Raw genomic sequence first — 16,833 nt, forward strand, 5'->3', positions numbered from 1 at the left:
GCCAGATACACAGGGTCACCATGCAGGCCCCATTCCCTTTCCACCCAATCTCATACTGGAAACCCCATCTTACCAGTTTAATGGCTTCAGGTTGCTGTCATGGAAGTCACCCTCTCCTTTGAATTCTTCCAACATTTTCTCTTGGTCTTCAAAACTGTCAGCTTCCTGAAGGCTGATACCATATCTAAGTCATCTTTGACTTGACTAATTCCTATTAAAGAATTTTCATTTAGTGAATGTTCATTCCTTAAATAATTCCTCTGAATCAACCCTTGCACTCATAAGCCCAGACAATGTGTACAAGGGACGAGTCTTTCAGAACCTTGGAAGAGGAGAAGGGTGGGACTAGTGTGAGAAGGTTCCATTGTGAAGAGGAAGAGTGTTGGCTTCGAGGTGGCAGTGTCAGTGGCTTCTGCCCTTTTATAGCAGGGAACAAACAAGGAGAAAGTAACTGCCATAGACCCAGCAAGACTTTTGGTGGGCTGAACAGTTCCTAGTGAAAAAGCTTTCCTCCTTTGTAGATGCTGGGGGTGGCAGAAACTGGTACCCACCTAAATGGAAAGGCAGGGGTTGTTGTAAGGATAGGTAGGACAGGAAATCTCAGGAACCATCCATGGACAGGAAATGAAGGAAGACTGCCCAGACCTCATCAGATGTGAGAGCGACAGTGCTGGAAGCCAGGACGGGTCTGTCTGTTCATTGATGTCTCTCTAGACAGTCTGCAGAGGGGAGACCCATTCAGTCTTTGTCCCTCCTTACCTCTTGGCATCTCTCTGTTCTTATGCATCCCCTTCTGCTGGGCAGCCTCTTCCCTAACAGTCACTTGGGCTCAGGGTAACTTTTATCTTTCCCTTATCCTCTGTGAGGGTTTAACCTCTGAGTTTACTGCTAACTTCCATCTGTGTCTTAGTTTAAGTTTTTGTAGAAAAGAATCAGTGTTGCTGGGCAGCCAGTGGCATATCAGCCTTGTATTGAGGGCAGGGGGACAAAAAAGGGGTAGAAGGCGGGCTGTGGAGAGGAAATGGACAGACATGGATGCTGGGAATTTGTCTGCATCAGGGGCTATGGATGAGGACAGTTTCCAGGCCAGGGGTCCTGACCTTGTGCCCAAAATATGTTCTCTCTTCACAAACCATTCACTGAGTGACTCTAAAGACTTGGCATTTTCCCCTTTTTAAGCCATTTACCTCCTGGTAAGCCTTCTGGTCTAGAGGCTAACCCACTCCTGGACGGTCTTGGTTAACAGATTGTGACTATGAAACTGCCCACAGGTTTGGCATGAAAGTCACTTCCATGGTACACAAGAGCCCACAGGCCTTGCTTCCTAACCAATATACACATGGCACTTGCACATGATGGTCTAGGGGACGCCGATCAGGGAAAGTTGTGTGTTATCTGTACCTGGAGGAAACTGCATACTTCAAATGCCAGTAGCCACAACTGAATAATATTTAGCTGCCGTAAAATATGTAAAAGACTGTTATCAGGCATTCTCGGTTTCCTTAATGTGTTTCCTGTGAAATATTATAATCAGAGGAAGCTGTAAAATGACTTAACTTAGCTGAGGTTTGAATCTGAAAGTCACACCACAATAGACTCTTCTCCGCTTTGCCCCAGGAATTCTAGTAGAAAAAAATTTGTTAGTTAACCATGGCAATAACTTGTAATTATTTTCCGTCATCAGTGACAGTTGTGACTAATTAGAGACTCAGCAAACTGGGAGAGTCTCTGATGTGGTGGCATTGGGCCCTCATCTTGGGAGGCTTCTATCCGATCAGTAAACACCCATTCTAGATGGTGCTACTGGATACGGTAAACAGTTAATTTGCTGGAGCCTTTGAAGCTCCTCTCAAATCATATCCCACTTACAATGGTTTTCCAAAAAAGGAATCTTCAAGTTCAACATCTGTTCCTGTGTAGCTCTTTCTTTTTACAAAATTATAAACCAACACACATTATTTATCTTTTAACGCTTGTTTCATACCCTGAGCATCAGGCATGGCTCTCTTGACCTCTTCACAGGGGAAAGTGTATATTCCTGGTCTGGCATGCTCTGAGCCCACATGCAGATTGAAACCTCCTGTTTCCCCTGGTCCCTTTGGATACCTTTCCCTGGGGGTGCTTTGTTCTTGTTCAGGAGCAGCATGACCTTCCAGAAGTGCCTGGGTACCTGTCCTCTCTGGCACATGCTCTCATGTTGCTTTGCCATTGTCAGCTTTTCCCAACAAGGAGCACTTTGGATCCTTTGAACACAGACTTCCAGAAGCATAGTGATAAGGAAGCACTTTCAGAGTTAGTGGGAAGACTCCTGCAGCATGGAGTTATGCGTGTCTGGGCGGCTGTGACATCACCAAGAGGAGCGTGGCTTGTGGAGAGGTTCTTCTTTAAGAATTGGATGAGATCGGGAGCTAGGAAATACCCAGCCGAGAGACACTGGGTGGTAACAACAATAAACATGGGGCTAACCAAGACCTGAGTGGATCTTTCGAGCCCATTGCTTTGCTTCCAAGATGACTGGTTCCAAGTTCTTGATGAAGAACAAAAAAACCTAGACTAGAAGTCTAGTTTCTCACACTGCCATGTCCAGCAGTGGGACCGCGGGGCCTTTAGGTAGCTTTCCTACCTCTTGGCATCTTTCTGTTCTTATGCATGGTGTAGGGCAAGAGCATGGACAAGAGGGCCTTTTCCACAGCTCTGCAGGCTCCTGGCATGTGCTCCCTACTGTCTGCCTTCCCCACTTCTCCCTACTCTGAGCTTAGCTTCCAAAGAATGGTGGATGAGAGGCAGAGACAGCAGTCCATAAATATTCACAGAGTAAATGAATCCATGAGTGAAAATGGTGTGTTGGAAATGTGGAATGGATGTTAGAATCAAGGGTGTTCTCTTTCATGTCTACGGTGGCTACTGTAGTGGCTACTGAAGGGACAAGACTAATAAAGATAGTTTAACTAGGTAAAAATATATCCATCTTAAAGAGCAAGTATGAAAATACTGAAATAATCTGCCTTACCTATTAGATTTACATGACAACAAGTGGATTGGAGCTTGTTCTTCCTATTTTGCTTTAATAAACTAAATATTGGTTTGTTCCACATCGTCTTTGTAGAAGTGGGTGTAACTTCAGCCATCTCTGGGATGGGCATCTTGTTATGACAGTTAGCTGTATCATTATTTTGGCTCCTGTGATAGCCTATTGATTATGACTTAGAGAAGGACAATACTGATCTAAAATAATCATTACATTAAGAGACACTTAGCTCTCTTCTTCTGTCCTTTGTGTTCACCTGTACCTCCTTCCCCTGACGATACAGGGGAGCAGTTCTATTACCTATCCACTGAAGAGTTACTTTAATTGGCTTAATAGCAATAATATCTAAAAACAAGAGTTTTTTTTCTGTGTTAGTCATTTTGCTAAACTCTTCAAATATATTATTTTATTTGCTGCCTCCCAGAAAACTCCAGAAAGGCAAGATTGTTCCCATCCATCCCTCAATACATGTGAGATGTCAGAGGCAGAGAGAAGTTAAGGACATGGCAGGAGACCTGCAGTCAGAGCTATGCCATCCTGTTGGTGCTGGGCTGCTGCTCACATGCTCCAGGCAGCATTGTTGTACTGCTCCCTGGTGCTATAGTAAAAAGCCACAAGATGCTGGATTATCCTTAAACCCATGCAGGTACCACAAACTGTGGCTGTTCTATTGACCCAGAGCAGCCCTCTGGGTGCCTTAGACCTGACTGCAGATACCATCTCCTTGTCCCGCTTATCTCCACCTAAACACTTTATCCTTAGAAAATAAATCAGAAGGTGATTAATAATAACCTCTCTTAAATACAGATATAGCTACCAGGTACTCAGATGCAAAGGGCCATAGCACAAAAGGGGTAGGTATCTGCCCCTACTTTTTGTTACTGGGGCTTTACCTGGTAGCTCAAGTGGGGAGCTATTTTTTTAGTGTTTGATGCCCCTCCCTGAGAAGACATTCTGTGCGGTGTCTTCCCTATGGGCTCAATTGATGGTGTGTGGGATTATTTTTTATGTAAAGGGAGAGGGTGATCTGTCATTAGGATCTTTGTGTGGATAGGAACGTTGGCATATGTCCTTGTGGGGAGGCTGCTTCTGGAATAAGGAGGACTCTGGTGTCTTCTTGCTTTTAAATTGAGTCATCTGTGTGTCCTTGCCATTTTAGTCAGTGAAACAAGTGGGCTCATTTAAATAACTGACATGAGTCAAAGACAGGGGATTTTTGAAACATGATTTCCTCTCTTCTAAGTGTACTTGTAGGAAGAATGTTGCTCAAAGATGACATGTTTCACAAGAAGAGGTCCTAATCAGTCAGTGGCCCACCTGGGGTGGCATTCCACCAAGTCCCACCTTACCTTGTCTCCATATGATTTTTCTTCTCCTTCCATGCAAATCTTAGGCACTTCTTTCATTTGTATTTCTCTCCTTCCTCCTGCTTCTCTCTTCTTTTTGTTTCCTTTGCATAGATTTGTTGGTAGCCCACTGAATGTGAGTCAGCTTCAGATGCATTCCCTTGAGGGATGGAGTGTAGATCAGTGGTAGAGCAAAATTACCTAGCATGTAGAGACACTGAATTCATGCCCAGCACTAGAACGGGGGTTGCGGGGGCACTGACCGACCGAGACCAATCCCTGATTCTGTTACATATATCGAAAAGATGTTAAAGGTTGAGTATTCCTTACCCGAAATACTTGGTACCAAGAGTGTTTCAGATTTCGGATGTTTTTGGATTTTGGAATAGTTGCCTAAGCTTTATTGCCTGAACATCCTTAATCTGGAAATCCAAAGTTTGCTCAAAATATTTCAGACTTTGGAACATTTCAGGTTTTCAGATTAGGTATGCTCAATCTGTACTACCAGAATTATCACCACAGTTTCTAAGACGGCTCATTCTTTCATATCAGCACAAGTTGTGCATTTACTCATGTATTAAAAGCAAGCAGAAAACCCAGACATCACTCCCTGAGGCAGCAGGGCTTTTTGAGGGGGGTCTGTGACTTACGTCCCATATCTAAAGGATCTTTATTGGACCTTGCAAAATCAAAAATCTATTAAGATCCTAGTGCAGTGATGCTTCACAAAGCTGTTGGCACCCTCAAAAGAGCAATTCATGTTCATTTCTAACCATCAGAATTTTAAAAATATTATGGTCCTGTGAGAGAGCCAGTTGGCACCACAGCAGAGATGCCTTCCAAAATGTCTTTTTTCCCCCTATTCTGAGCTAATCTTTGTGGAACCCAGATCCAAGCTCAGGAGTTCAAAGCCTGTGTTGTAACTGATGTCAGGGGCCAGTTTATGAGCAGGTGCTTTGCCAAGACACATCCCACTTATTTACCACTGTCCGCACTGACAGCCTGACTGCCTTTGAATTGGTTTCTATGCCCCTCGTTCAGATGGCTAAGTTTAACACCGTTTGTAAGCCCCAAAATTAATTTCACTTTTTTCTTCCAAACCCCTTATCAAGATTGTGTATTTTGTTAAATAACCAAAAAAATAACCCTAAAATTGTCGGCAAGGTACTTTATTTTAGCTAATCTATACTATTTGTCATCTGCAGTCATTTATTGTGACATTGTAAAAATCAGTTACAGCAGCACGTTAGCAGTCTGACCAGGCATTTGTGGATTTTCTGGTTACAACTCTGCCAGTACAGCCAAGTGGGATGAGTAGTAATGTTTCTCCATTATGTTTCTGAGCAGCTTCTTCTTATGACTGATGTGTAATTTATGCTAACCTCTGCACTTCATTCTTAATCTTCTCCTGAACTCCTGTTTCCCATTTCCAGAATTAGCCTATTTGCTATCCTTGTGTCAGAGGGTTATTTGCACATTATGGTACATTGAATATCCCACTGTACATTGAGAAGTGGAATTGCAGGCTTCCAGGCAACCGAAGAGAACTTTGTAGGGAGAGATGGCAGAACCTATGGAAGTGTGTTGAGCACCTAATCTGGGCTGGTGAAAATGGGTCACTCTAAGGAGATGCCCACAGTTCCTTCTGCCATGTCAACCTAGAGAAGAATCCTTCTTCTTGGAGGAGGTTGCACTACCTGTAAACTTGTTTAGCTGGGTAAGAACAATTGACCCTATAGAAGGGGAGTGGTTTTTGAATACCACTGAAGCAAAGTGCTGCAGCAGTCCACTAGTCCAGTACATGACATTAGAGCTTGAAGGTGGTCTAGCAGCAGGCATCTGCTAGACTGCAGACTGGGGCACTAGAAAGAAATCACTGGATCAGGACCCACATGAATTTAATGGAGCCTCTCTGTCCATTACCCCTATTAGACTGTGAGGGCCACCCATGGGAGGTAGAGTTGTGTTCCTGGAGGTAGGAGAAGTAACTTCAGTGTCTGTGTTTCATTTCCCACAGAATTCCTACTTCAGTCAGATGGGCAGCAAGCCTCTCCACATCTATCCCTTGCCCACTGGCTGCCTGGCACAGTTCTAGGCTGTTGCATGCCCAGAGGTCACAAGTTGGTGCAGCTCATGAGGACCCTGGAGTCTGCTGAAGATAATCTTTTTAAAGCATGGAAACAGTGGTTAAAAGTCATCTCAAATATTGCCGTTCTTTAAGCAGGGCAGGGCTGGGTTGTAACTCAGTGGGAGAGTGCTTGCTTAGCTCCAGCAAGGTCCTGGGTTCAATCCTCAACATCACACAAAAAAAGAAAACAAAAAAAAGCATAGTATTTTCCACTGTGGTTGGAAATGAGTCATATGAACTAACAGAAATTTCTCATTTTTCTTTTTATTTGCTCTTATACATACAGTGAGTACATTTGCTAATTTTTCTTTAGACGTGTCATTTTTCATATGTTCATATTTCAAATATTTTCCAAACAGTTTTTTTTTTGTCAGTTATTTTGTTGACCTCATCTGTCTCTTCTGGGATATGATGTGGAGCTTGCCCTTCCCTCTCCCTTTCTCCAGGGAATTCTGTGTAAAGATTCTGCTTGTCCCATTGAACTTGTAAGCACAACTTATTTGGCCTTTCATATTCCACTTCACTGCCTTATCTTTTTCCCACCCCGTATCCATGTGTCCAGCATGTTTATGTAAAGAGTCCTATTGTTAATGTTTGCTAAATGTAAATAATTTTTTCAAAAAAAGGAGTTTGATTTCACCTTATCTTCTTAAAGGTATTAGAAAACATTCTTGGCTTTGAAGTTGCATGGGGAAGTACATATGTGGTATGGTAAGGGGTGCTGTTTATCTTAGCTGGTAGAATATCCACATATGATAACTGGTCTGAAAGAGAAATTTGCCAGAACTCTCACCATGTGGGGTTCATGTGTGCCTGTCAGAGCCTGGCTCAGAGCAGGTTCAAAATAGATGGTTGTTCAGTAAATGCTTTATAGTTTTCTATGCTTATGAACTACTATATTTTAAGGTAATTTATTTAAAATTTCTCAAATGATATCTTTTTTCTTAAATTGGGATTTTGGTGTATTATGCAAATAGAAAAAATTTTAACCCAGAATACTTAGCCATTTTTATTAGTTTTGACAAAGTTAAGATGATAACATTTGTATGGAGAGGAAATTCTAACCACATTAACATCTATAGAAAGGCAGTCTATTTGTACTCTTGTCCCATTTATGTTATATTTTATACATCATCTGATTGTGCTTGTGGCATGTACCTATACCAATAGCACCTTGGGATTTCAGCTACCTCTCTACGTACAACACATGTTCACTGTGAAATCAGAATATCAATTGAGAAAATGAGCCAGATTATAAAGTCGAGCATTCCTGAAAATGTTTATAAGGGTAAGGAATAAGAATAATGTTTAATAAAGCCTTTGGTGTATGAAGCCCACGTATAATCAGCTTAAGAGTAGAACAAAGTAAGTAGTTTTGCTGCCAAGCATTCCCCACATACCCCATGAATTATTGTGCACTCTCACAGTTGAAGCTGTGACAATTGCAATGTCTTATTAAGTTGCAGTTTTAAAGTTTTTCCCCTGAACTTTCTAGAGTCTGGTACCCCGTAGCCAGTGTGTACTGAAGACTCCTCCCTCCCCACCCCTGTGCTCGGGATGGAACCCAGGGCCTTACACATGCTAGTCAAGCTCTCTACCACTGAGCAACACCTTTTCAGTACTAGCCTGGTACTAAAGACTTGTAATGGTTTATCTTCTAAGGTTTTTCTCATGCTATGGATGGGCTATCATACAGGACTCTCTAGGAGAAGAAACTGTAGCTTTCAGAGTGGGTAGGTGTGCAAGGAGCGGTAGCCTCCAAAATGATCAATCTGATAGTACTGGCCCCCGGGAGGGCCCTGCTAAGCATTCTAAACCCAGAGTGTTCCAAACACGATTCTGATGACAACAAAAGCAACAATGAAATCGTGACCTCCTCCCACTCTGTTGTCAACAGCCTGTACTGATGTGAGTAGTAAGTACAGAAGCATCTGCGCTGCTCAGGGCCACACACTTTACCTCAAAATGATTTCCCGATGTTTTCTACCCATCAATAGTGACTCAGGGTATTCTCATCTTTCAATGCAAAGAAATTTTTCCAAAATAAGAATGATATTAATAATAACATAATTTTTTATTGGCATTCCTTGCAGAGCAGTAACCTTCTATCTATGTGTTGGGAATGGTTCCCCTTGAGCCCAGTCAATTCCTGGGCCTTTATGTGCCATTACTGCATGGCTCTGAGTACCTCCCTGTTCCTTGTAGTTTTCATTTGGCCTACCACCAGCCGAGAAGTGGACTATGTTGTATAAATCACTTTATGACACTTAAGCACCTGAAAAAAATTGATCTTCCGGTAATCAAAGAAATCAAATTCAATTAATGAGAAATTATTTCCACTTATTTCAAGAGAGAAAAAAAAATTATACTCTGTAGGGATGAGAAGGTTCAACAAAGCCAGCTGTCCTCTACATGACAGGAGGGACTATACACTGAGATGGTTTATATAAGGTCAACTCAATAGTGTGCTTCTTGACTACTCAGTCCTTTTAAAAAACTAAAGATTTATTCTAAGTAATATGAGGCTTGAATTCAGTGTTTGTGGACAGTAGTGTTTCTCAAAGTGTGTTTGGATGAAATTTTCATAAATGTCCATACTGGTACAGTGGTATGTATGTATGATGGAATACTGTTCACCCATGGTAGTCAAGCACTTGAAGAAGTTTTCATTACATTTAAAAAAGTAAAGGCATAGTGGTTAATTATTTCCCAGATTTGTAAAAATTATGTAATTTTGGAAAGTTGTTTAGCATATCTGTACCTCAGTTTCCTTACCTGGCACAGGGGGGAAGTAAAGGTGGTCATACAGTTTATTTTTTTAAATTTATTTTTATTAGTTCTAATCAATTATACATGACAGCAGAAAGCTTTTTGATTCATTATACTCATATGGAGCACAACTTTTCACTGGCTGGACACGATGTAGAATCGTACCGCATATGCATAGAGCACCATGATCAATGGAGTCCATCCCAGGGATGCAAGGTTGATGCAACATACGGAAATCAATAAATGTAATCCATCACATCAATAGACTTAAAGATAAGAATCATATGATTCTTTATGTCAATTGATGCACAGAAAGCATTTGATAAAATACAGCACCTTTCTTGTTCAAAACACTAGAAAAACTAGGGATAGTGGGAACATACCTCAACATTGTAAAAGCTATCTATGGTAAACCCAAGGCCAACATCATTCTAAACGGAGAAAAATTGGAAGCATTCCCTCTAAAAACTGGAACAAGACAGGATTCCCTCTTTACTACTTCTATTCAACATAGTCCTTGAAACTCTAGCCAGAGCAATTAGACAGACGAAAGAAATTAAAGGGATACTGATTGGAAAAGAAGAACTCAACTTATCATTATTTGCTGGCGACATAATTCTATACCTAGAGGATCCAAAAAACTCTACCAGAAAACTTCTAGAATTAATAAATGAATTCAGCAAAGTAGCAGGATATAAAATCAATACCCATAAATCAAATGCATTTCTATACATCACTGATAAATCCTCTGAAAGAGAAATTCAAAATAGCCTCAAAGGAAAAGAAACAACAACTTGGGAATCAATTTAACAAATGAGATGAAAGACCTCTACAATGAAAAGTACAGAACACTAAAGAAAGAAATAGAAGAAGACCTTAGAAGATGGAAAGATCTCTCATGCTCTTAGATAGGCAAAATTAATATTGTCAAAATTGTCAAAATGGCCATACTACCCAAAGCTCTGTACAGATTCAAAGTGATTCCAATTAAAATCCCAATGTCATTCCTTATAGAAATAGAAAAATCAATCATGAAATTCATTTGTTGTACAGTTTAAATGGAAGAAGTCATTGCACAGGCTTAGCACAATGCACAGCATAGTATCAGTGCCCAATTTCCCTGCCTCAGTTTCCTCCTCTGTAAAATGGGAATGACAATCATTCCTACCACAGAGGGATGCTGGTGAGGTTTAAGTGAATAAATGGACAGAAAACACTCAGTGTGGAGCTGGTATGAAGCAGCCACTGTTTGTTAGCTGTTGTATGTAGCATGGGTATGGGAGACGTTCCCATGAGCCTAGATGCCTAGAATAGTGAGGCTGTTTGAAAATCCATGTTTTCATATACACATGGACTAGAAGACACATATTAAAGTGGCTATCCCTGAGAGCAGCAGGATTACAAGTAATGTTTGGTTTGTATTTTCTGTTTTTCCAACATTCATTTTCAACAATGAATATAAAATACTTTAATAATCTACAAAAACAATGGTTTTAGAGTTGACACTCTCATCTGCTTAGCCCATGGTTAATCAAAATAGTTGAGTCCCCCAGGCTCCCTTCCAGTTAATGTTTCTTATTATCTGGTCCTTTGTAGTTGGTATCATAGTATTCGTGCACAGTGTAACAGTGTTATATGGATAATTTCATTGGTTGCATTAGAACTGTGATTCTAAACCCCTAGATGCCTGCTAGAATCATCTGGAGAGATTTTGAAATAGAGTGCTATCAGGCTCCTTACAAGATCAATTAAATCCAAATTTCTGAGGTTGGGTCCTGGCATCTGTATTTTCTGAGGGCTCACTAGGAAAGCAGTATGTACTATCAGGTAGTAAAGAGCAGCCTGCATTTGATACTACCGTTTCCTGCCTGACAAAATTCCCCACAAACACAGCCCACTCTCCATCTGCATCTGCTCTTCCTCTGATCAATCTCAAAGTCAGCCATAGCAGTATTTCCCAAATTGCTTAAGGATAAGAATCCCCTGGACTGCTTGTTCAAAATACAGATGCCTGGGCTAGACCCAGACCTACTGAATTTGAACTTTCATGTGTTGAGATTTGGTAATGTATATACAGTCACATTTCACCAAATGATAGAGCCACATTCTGAGAAATTGTACTTAGGTGACTTTGTCCTTGTACAAATCTCAGTGGTATAGGTCAATTATGCAATGTGGCCTCTTGGTGCAATTAAGAGAGAGGCTAAATGTACGAGGCTGCCACTGTTTTACAATAGATTTTTTTTAAGAAGTAGAAGAAGGACAATTAAATGCATGACAAAAATATTGTGTACTAAATATATAAACCAATAGCATAGTCACTTATTATCAAGTATTATGACTATACATAATTATATGTGCTGTATTTTATATGACTGGCAATGCAACAGGCGTGTTTACACCAGCCTCCCCCCATACACGTGAATAATGTGTTACACTGCAATGTTACAGTGGCTACAGCATTACTAGGTAGTAGGTATTTTTCTGTTCCATTTATAATCTTACGAGAATACTGTCAGATATGCGAATATCACTTACTAACCTTATGTTGTGCATGACTGGTGATCCTCACCATAGGGGAAGTATGCCTGTGGTATTCAGTTTTGGCTGCATACCAGGGACACCTGAGGAAACCTGGAAGAATTCTGATGCCTGATCACTCCTGATGTTCAAATTTACAATGTAATGCATCTAGGACACTGCTTGGGCACTGGGATTTGTAAGGTCCCTCCCGATTCAGATGTGCAGTCATGTTGACACCGTAATAACTGGCCAAGTAAAGTCCTAGGACCAGCAGCATCTCCTGCCCAAACCTTGTTAGACATTCCTATAGCCCAGTCCAGTTACTCTTTGAATCAGAAACGGGAAGGGAGTCAGCAGCCAGTGTTTTAGCAACCCTTCTGTGATTCCCACTCTCCCTGAAGATTAAGAATCACTGCTGTAGAGTGGCATCATCAAAAGCAGGTTCCCAGAGATTGCTCAGTAAGTCTGGATTTAGCCAGGAATGTGCTCAGATTGTCAAAGGCCACACCCTGAGGAACTGTTCCAGGGCATGCCCTTGTTTCCTTGGGGGTTTTAACATAAAGGCCTTGATATCTCATACACCCAGCATCCTTTGTGTTCTTCTGGGTAGCCTGCTGCTGCCACTCCTCAGCCCTTGCTGGCAAAATATGTGGCTGTCCTCCATCTGTGATCACTGGGACTTGTTTTCCTTAAAATTGGCAAACACTGTGATTGGGTAGCAATCTTTCAAAGGCACTAACTTAAGTTTGATTTCACACCAGCCACAGAAGCAGAGAAGTGCATGTTTCTTCTGGGTGTAACATCTACGCCTCTTTGTTTCTTTTGTAGGTTTTATAATCGACCCACCTTAGCATGGTCCTCTCAGCCCCAGATCGGTAACAACCAGGCCTATTGGAGAAGAGGAGGACAGGAGGTCAGTAGCTTGCTGAGTCCAAGAGACCGGCAAGACCTGGAGGTCAGAGGAATGGCCCAAGCCCACAGTATGCCCATCCACGTAAGGGAGGGTTCATGGGAAGTCGGAGGAAGGACAGAGGACGTGATGAAGAAGGCAGTTTGGGAAGAAGAGTTGAGGATGTCGGGTTCTGCCAAGTGGCAGAACGTAAGCCTGGAAAGCTGGAATCAGCCAAGGAAGTTAGGGAAGCAGATGTCTGATGGTGATGGGGAGAAATTGTTTCAAGAGCTGTACCCATTCATTCAAGGTGAACATGTGTTGACTTCTCAGAACAAAAAGAAATCCCGGTCATTGCCTCGAGGTCTTTCCCCTGAAAGCCTAAGCTTCATGGAAATTCCCATTCCAGTAAATGATGGACATGTACCAGATATTCCTTTGATATCACCGTATGCTCCAAATTGTGTGCCACATTTGGAGTCCACAAGGAACCCTGAGAAGGGTGGCTCCCTGACCCCTTTTTCACGGCCTAAATTTGGGAGACCCCTCAAGCCTCCATTGTATGGCTCACACCAACAGACCAGAGGAGAGAACAGCGACTTTCAGGGCAGCCAGCAAACGGACCCCCACGGTTCCTACCCGACCAAAACTAATGACTCCAGGCATGAGCTCAGCATGTCAGACTCTGGCTTGGAGCCTCCAGTTTATGTGCCTCCGCCTTCATACAGGTCGCCCCCCCAGCATATCCCAAACCCCTACTTGGAAGATACAGCACCCAGACACGTGAGTAGTGAACACAGTCAACCGCAACATCTTACTGAGAAGCCCGGGGCCAGTTGTCCACGTCCTTCTGGTGTCGTTGGAACAGGGAATGAGTACAGCATGAGCCCTGGCTCTCCTCGAGGGCTCCCTCAATTCCCCAGTCCTGTCACTGCCCATGAAAGCTCTGTTCAGTACATCCCCTTTGATGATCCACGGATACGACATATTAAACTAGCTAAACCTATGGGTTTCTGTGAAGAAATGAAGCTTGATGATAGACCATATCACTCTGGTCCCGTTACTGCCCAAGAGCCAGCTCATGGGAAAATGAAATGCGACGGTGCCCTTGTGAATGCACAGGGCCCAATACCCCTGTCGGAGAATGAGAGGAGCCTGGCCTTTGCTGATCCCAGCCCCCGGTGGCTGTGGGGCCAGCACCCTGGGAATGGGGAAGATGGAAACTTCTCTGACCAGAGAGATCCCGGCATTGTAAGAGAACAGTGGACTGGCGTAAGAGGAGGCCAGCATGGACGTGAGGAAGGCCAGGTTTCCTCCCCAGACCCACAGAGTGAAAGTACCTGGGAAGTCCAAACCAAGCTCAGAAAGTTTGAAACTGGGATTCAGACCAAGAAAACTTCAAAGAAAAAAATGAACGAGACCATATTTTGTTTGGTTTCCATCCCAGTTAAATCAGAATCACATCTGCCAGATATAGATACGAACAACAATGACTTAAAACAGAGTGCTGATAAAAAGCACAGGGTTGATAAGAGCACAGCTCTGCAGGAACAAAGTCTGTTGAGCACGTCTTCCACTGACCTGGAGCTGCAAGCTCTCACAGGAAGCATGGTCGGGAGAACAGAGTTCACAAAACTCGATCTGGGGGAACCAGAAGAAGACAAACAAACACATGACCTCAGATTTATCCACCTTGCAAAACACAGAGAGTTCAAGTATTCTAGCCCGTGGCCAGGGCATCAATACAAAGATCAGCAAACTCAAACCAACTTCTCTGAAGAATCCCAAAGATCCCAGCTCCTTCCTGATGAAAACGGGGGAGGAATGAGCAACACAGCACCAGCCCCCAAATCCATAGAACCCCCTGCCTCCAGAGCTCTCTTGCACACAGCACTAGTGTCTGGTGACCAAAACCAGAAGCCAGATGCTCATAGCCTAAAAGGTCAAATGTCCCTCAGCCCATCTAGCAACAGTGCTTTCTCAAGGACTTCCTCATCTGTAAATCAGGCACTTGTGCCAAAAGTGGGCCAGAGTCAGCCTTGTGTGGTTGTCCAAGAACATGAAGCCCACCCTGCGCCTAAGCCTGAGGTGGTGAAGGGGGAACCCATGGCGGGCCCCTGCAACAGTAAACAGCCATTTGGTCAGTTTCTCTTGAAACCAGTTAGTCGTCGACCCTGGGATCTGATCAGTCAGTTAGAAAGTTTCAACAAGGAGCTTCAAGAAGAGGAAGAAAGCTACAACAGCAGCCTTGAGGAAAGTGAGACTGAACAGCAGCAGGAAGACTACACTGACTCTGGACCAAGAAACCAGGGCTTCCATGAAAACAAGGAGCAGCAGCCAGGGGTGTTGGTGCCAAAGGATCCAGGGTTTAATTTGGGAAGAATTATAAGTAGATTTGAGAGCTGGAGTGAGGAACCAAATCCTGGCCACCCCTGTGCCCGTCCTCAATTCCCAGGTCCCCTGCAGGTAGAAGACAGCAGAACTGGCCCTTTCCAGTTGGCAGATGGAGGCCTACTTACAGAGAAGCAATGCCAAAAGGTTGTAAATGGAATGAATGAGCTGCTAATCAGCTCAGGTCCTGTGAAAAGAATGATGTCTTCAAGACCAAGTGACACAAAACCAGCACCTCTGTCCTATCTGGCTGAATCTAAAGAGCCACCAGAAAGTCTGAAACTCACCAATGCTCTAAGTTCTGTGCAGCTGAACAAAGGGGTCTCTCCGAAGAATGATGGTAAAGAGAAGGACACAGTGGTCCCACTGTCCCTTACTGTCAAAAATCGAGGCCTCTCAGCACCAGACTTACGGTCTGTGGGGCTCACAATGGGGCAAGAGCAGAATGTCAGTAAGTTAGACGGATCTTTGGGCAAAGGAAGAGCAATAGAAATCCCCCAAGAGGAGTCCCTGCAGGAGAGGGCAGAAAGGATTCTGGGCATTGAGGTGGCTGTGGAGTCCCTCCTGCGGGGCACCAGAACAGGACAGAACGAACCACCCAAGTCTGATACAAGTGCCTGCAGCCCAGAATCCTCCAGGGAAAAGTCACTGCCCAGCTCAGTGCCATCAGATGCACCCCTGGTTACCACTGATGCCTTCTATGGCAGGAGAAAGTGTGGCTGGACGGAAAGCCCCCTCTTTGTAGGGGAAAGGGCTCCCCAGACTTGTGAGCCCTTGAATGTGGATGGGGTCCTTACCAGCCAACCCACCAGCCCTGAGCCTCAGCCCAACCACTTGGAGTCCAAGTCCTTTGAGCCAAAGGATGTGGGGGCAAAACCACCCTTCAGGTCCACTTTGTTCCATTTTATAGAAAGGACCCCAAATGTGGCAGGCTCAGAAAAGAGGCTCAGAAACCCTTCCAAAGCAATTGAAAGTTTACAAGAAAAACTGGCATCCCCCCAGAGGAGGGCGGACCCTGACCGCTTGATAAGAATGAAAGAGGTGAGTTCTGTGTCTCGGATGAGGTGCCTGAGCTTCAAGAACATAGACTCTGCAGGGGAGGCGGAGGAACTGAATGTCCCAGGGAGCCAGGCCTCGCAGCCAGGAGGACCTGTGTCCCTGAGCAGTGGGGACCAATCATGGAGAGCTGGGCACCTGCACTCTGTCTCCAAGGATGTCATCTCTCAGGAAGAAAATGGGCATCTGGCAGGTCAGAGGGAGCGGAAGAACATGGATCAAGGCTTCTGGTGCCCAGGTGAGAAGTTAGGCAAGAAGGCCAGCGTTTGTTATTAATTTGAAATCCTAAATTGATTTTAAAAAAAAGGTTTATCAATATTGTAAATCTGCATATTCTGAGAAAGTAGACCCTCTGGGTCATTTCATCAAAAGATTGTTCATTTTCAAAGAATTATCCAGAACATTTCCTTAGAAATCAGGATCTTTTATAGAAATTATCCATGTAAACAACTGTATAAAATTATCTGTATAATCAACTTTTCGGGCCTCTTACTATAACAAGGTAAGACAACAAAGCATCCATTATCCCAGGCAACTTCATGAGTTTCCTTGGAGACCACAGCATTTTATCTCCTCCTAAAATAACAGGCATTCACCCAAGTGATCTTCACTGCTCTTTATTTTCTATTATGAAAAGATATACCAGGTTGATTTGATCATCAGTCCCTTTAGGTTGTGTACCTTCCAATACTCTTTGCTTCCC

General features: G+C 43.3%; 1 protein-coding gene across 2 annotated transcripts in view; it reads left to right on the forward strand.

The window, feature by feature from the left end:
- The window catches only part of JCAD (junctional cadherin 5 associated), a 53,612-nt gene that overhangs the window by 24,889 nt on the left and 11,890 nt on the right, over positions 1-16,833 (forward strand). For both annotated transcript variants that reach the window (XM_081297753.1, XM_081297754.1), the window contains one exon: positions 12,623-16,368. In XM_081297753.1, coding sequence (XP_081153879.1) covers positions 12,623-16,368 — 3,746 coding nt within the window. The remainder of the gene's footprint in view (positions 1-12,622; positions 16,369-16,833) is intronic.

Source organism: Spermophilus citellus (assembly GCF_964194105.1).
Source record: "Spermophilus citellus genome assembly, chromosome: 6".
Classification (NCBI taxonomy): Eukaryota; Metazoa; Chordata; class Mammalia; order Rodentia; family Sciuridae; genus Spermophilus; species Spermophilus citellus.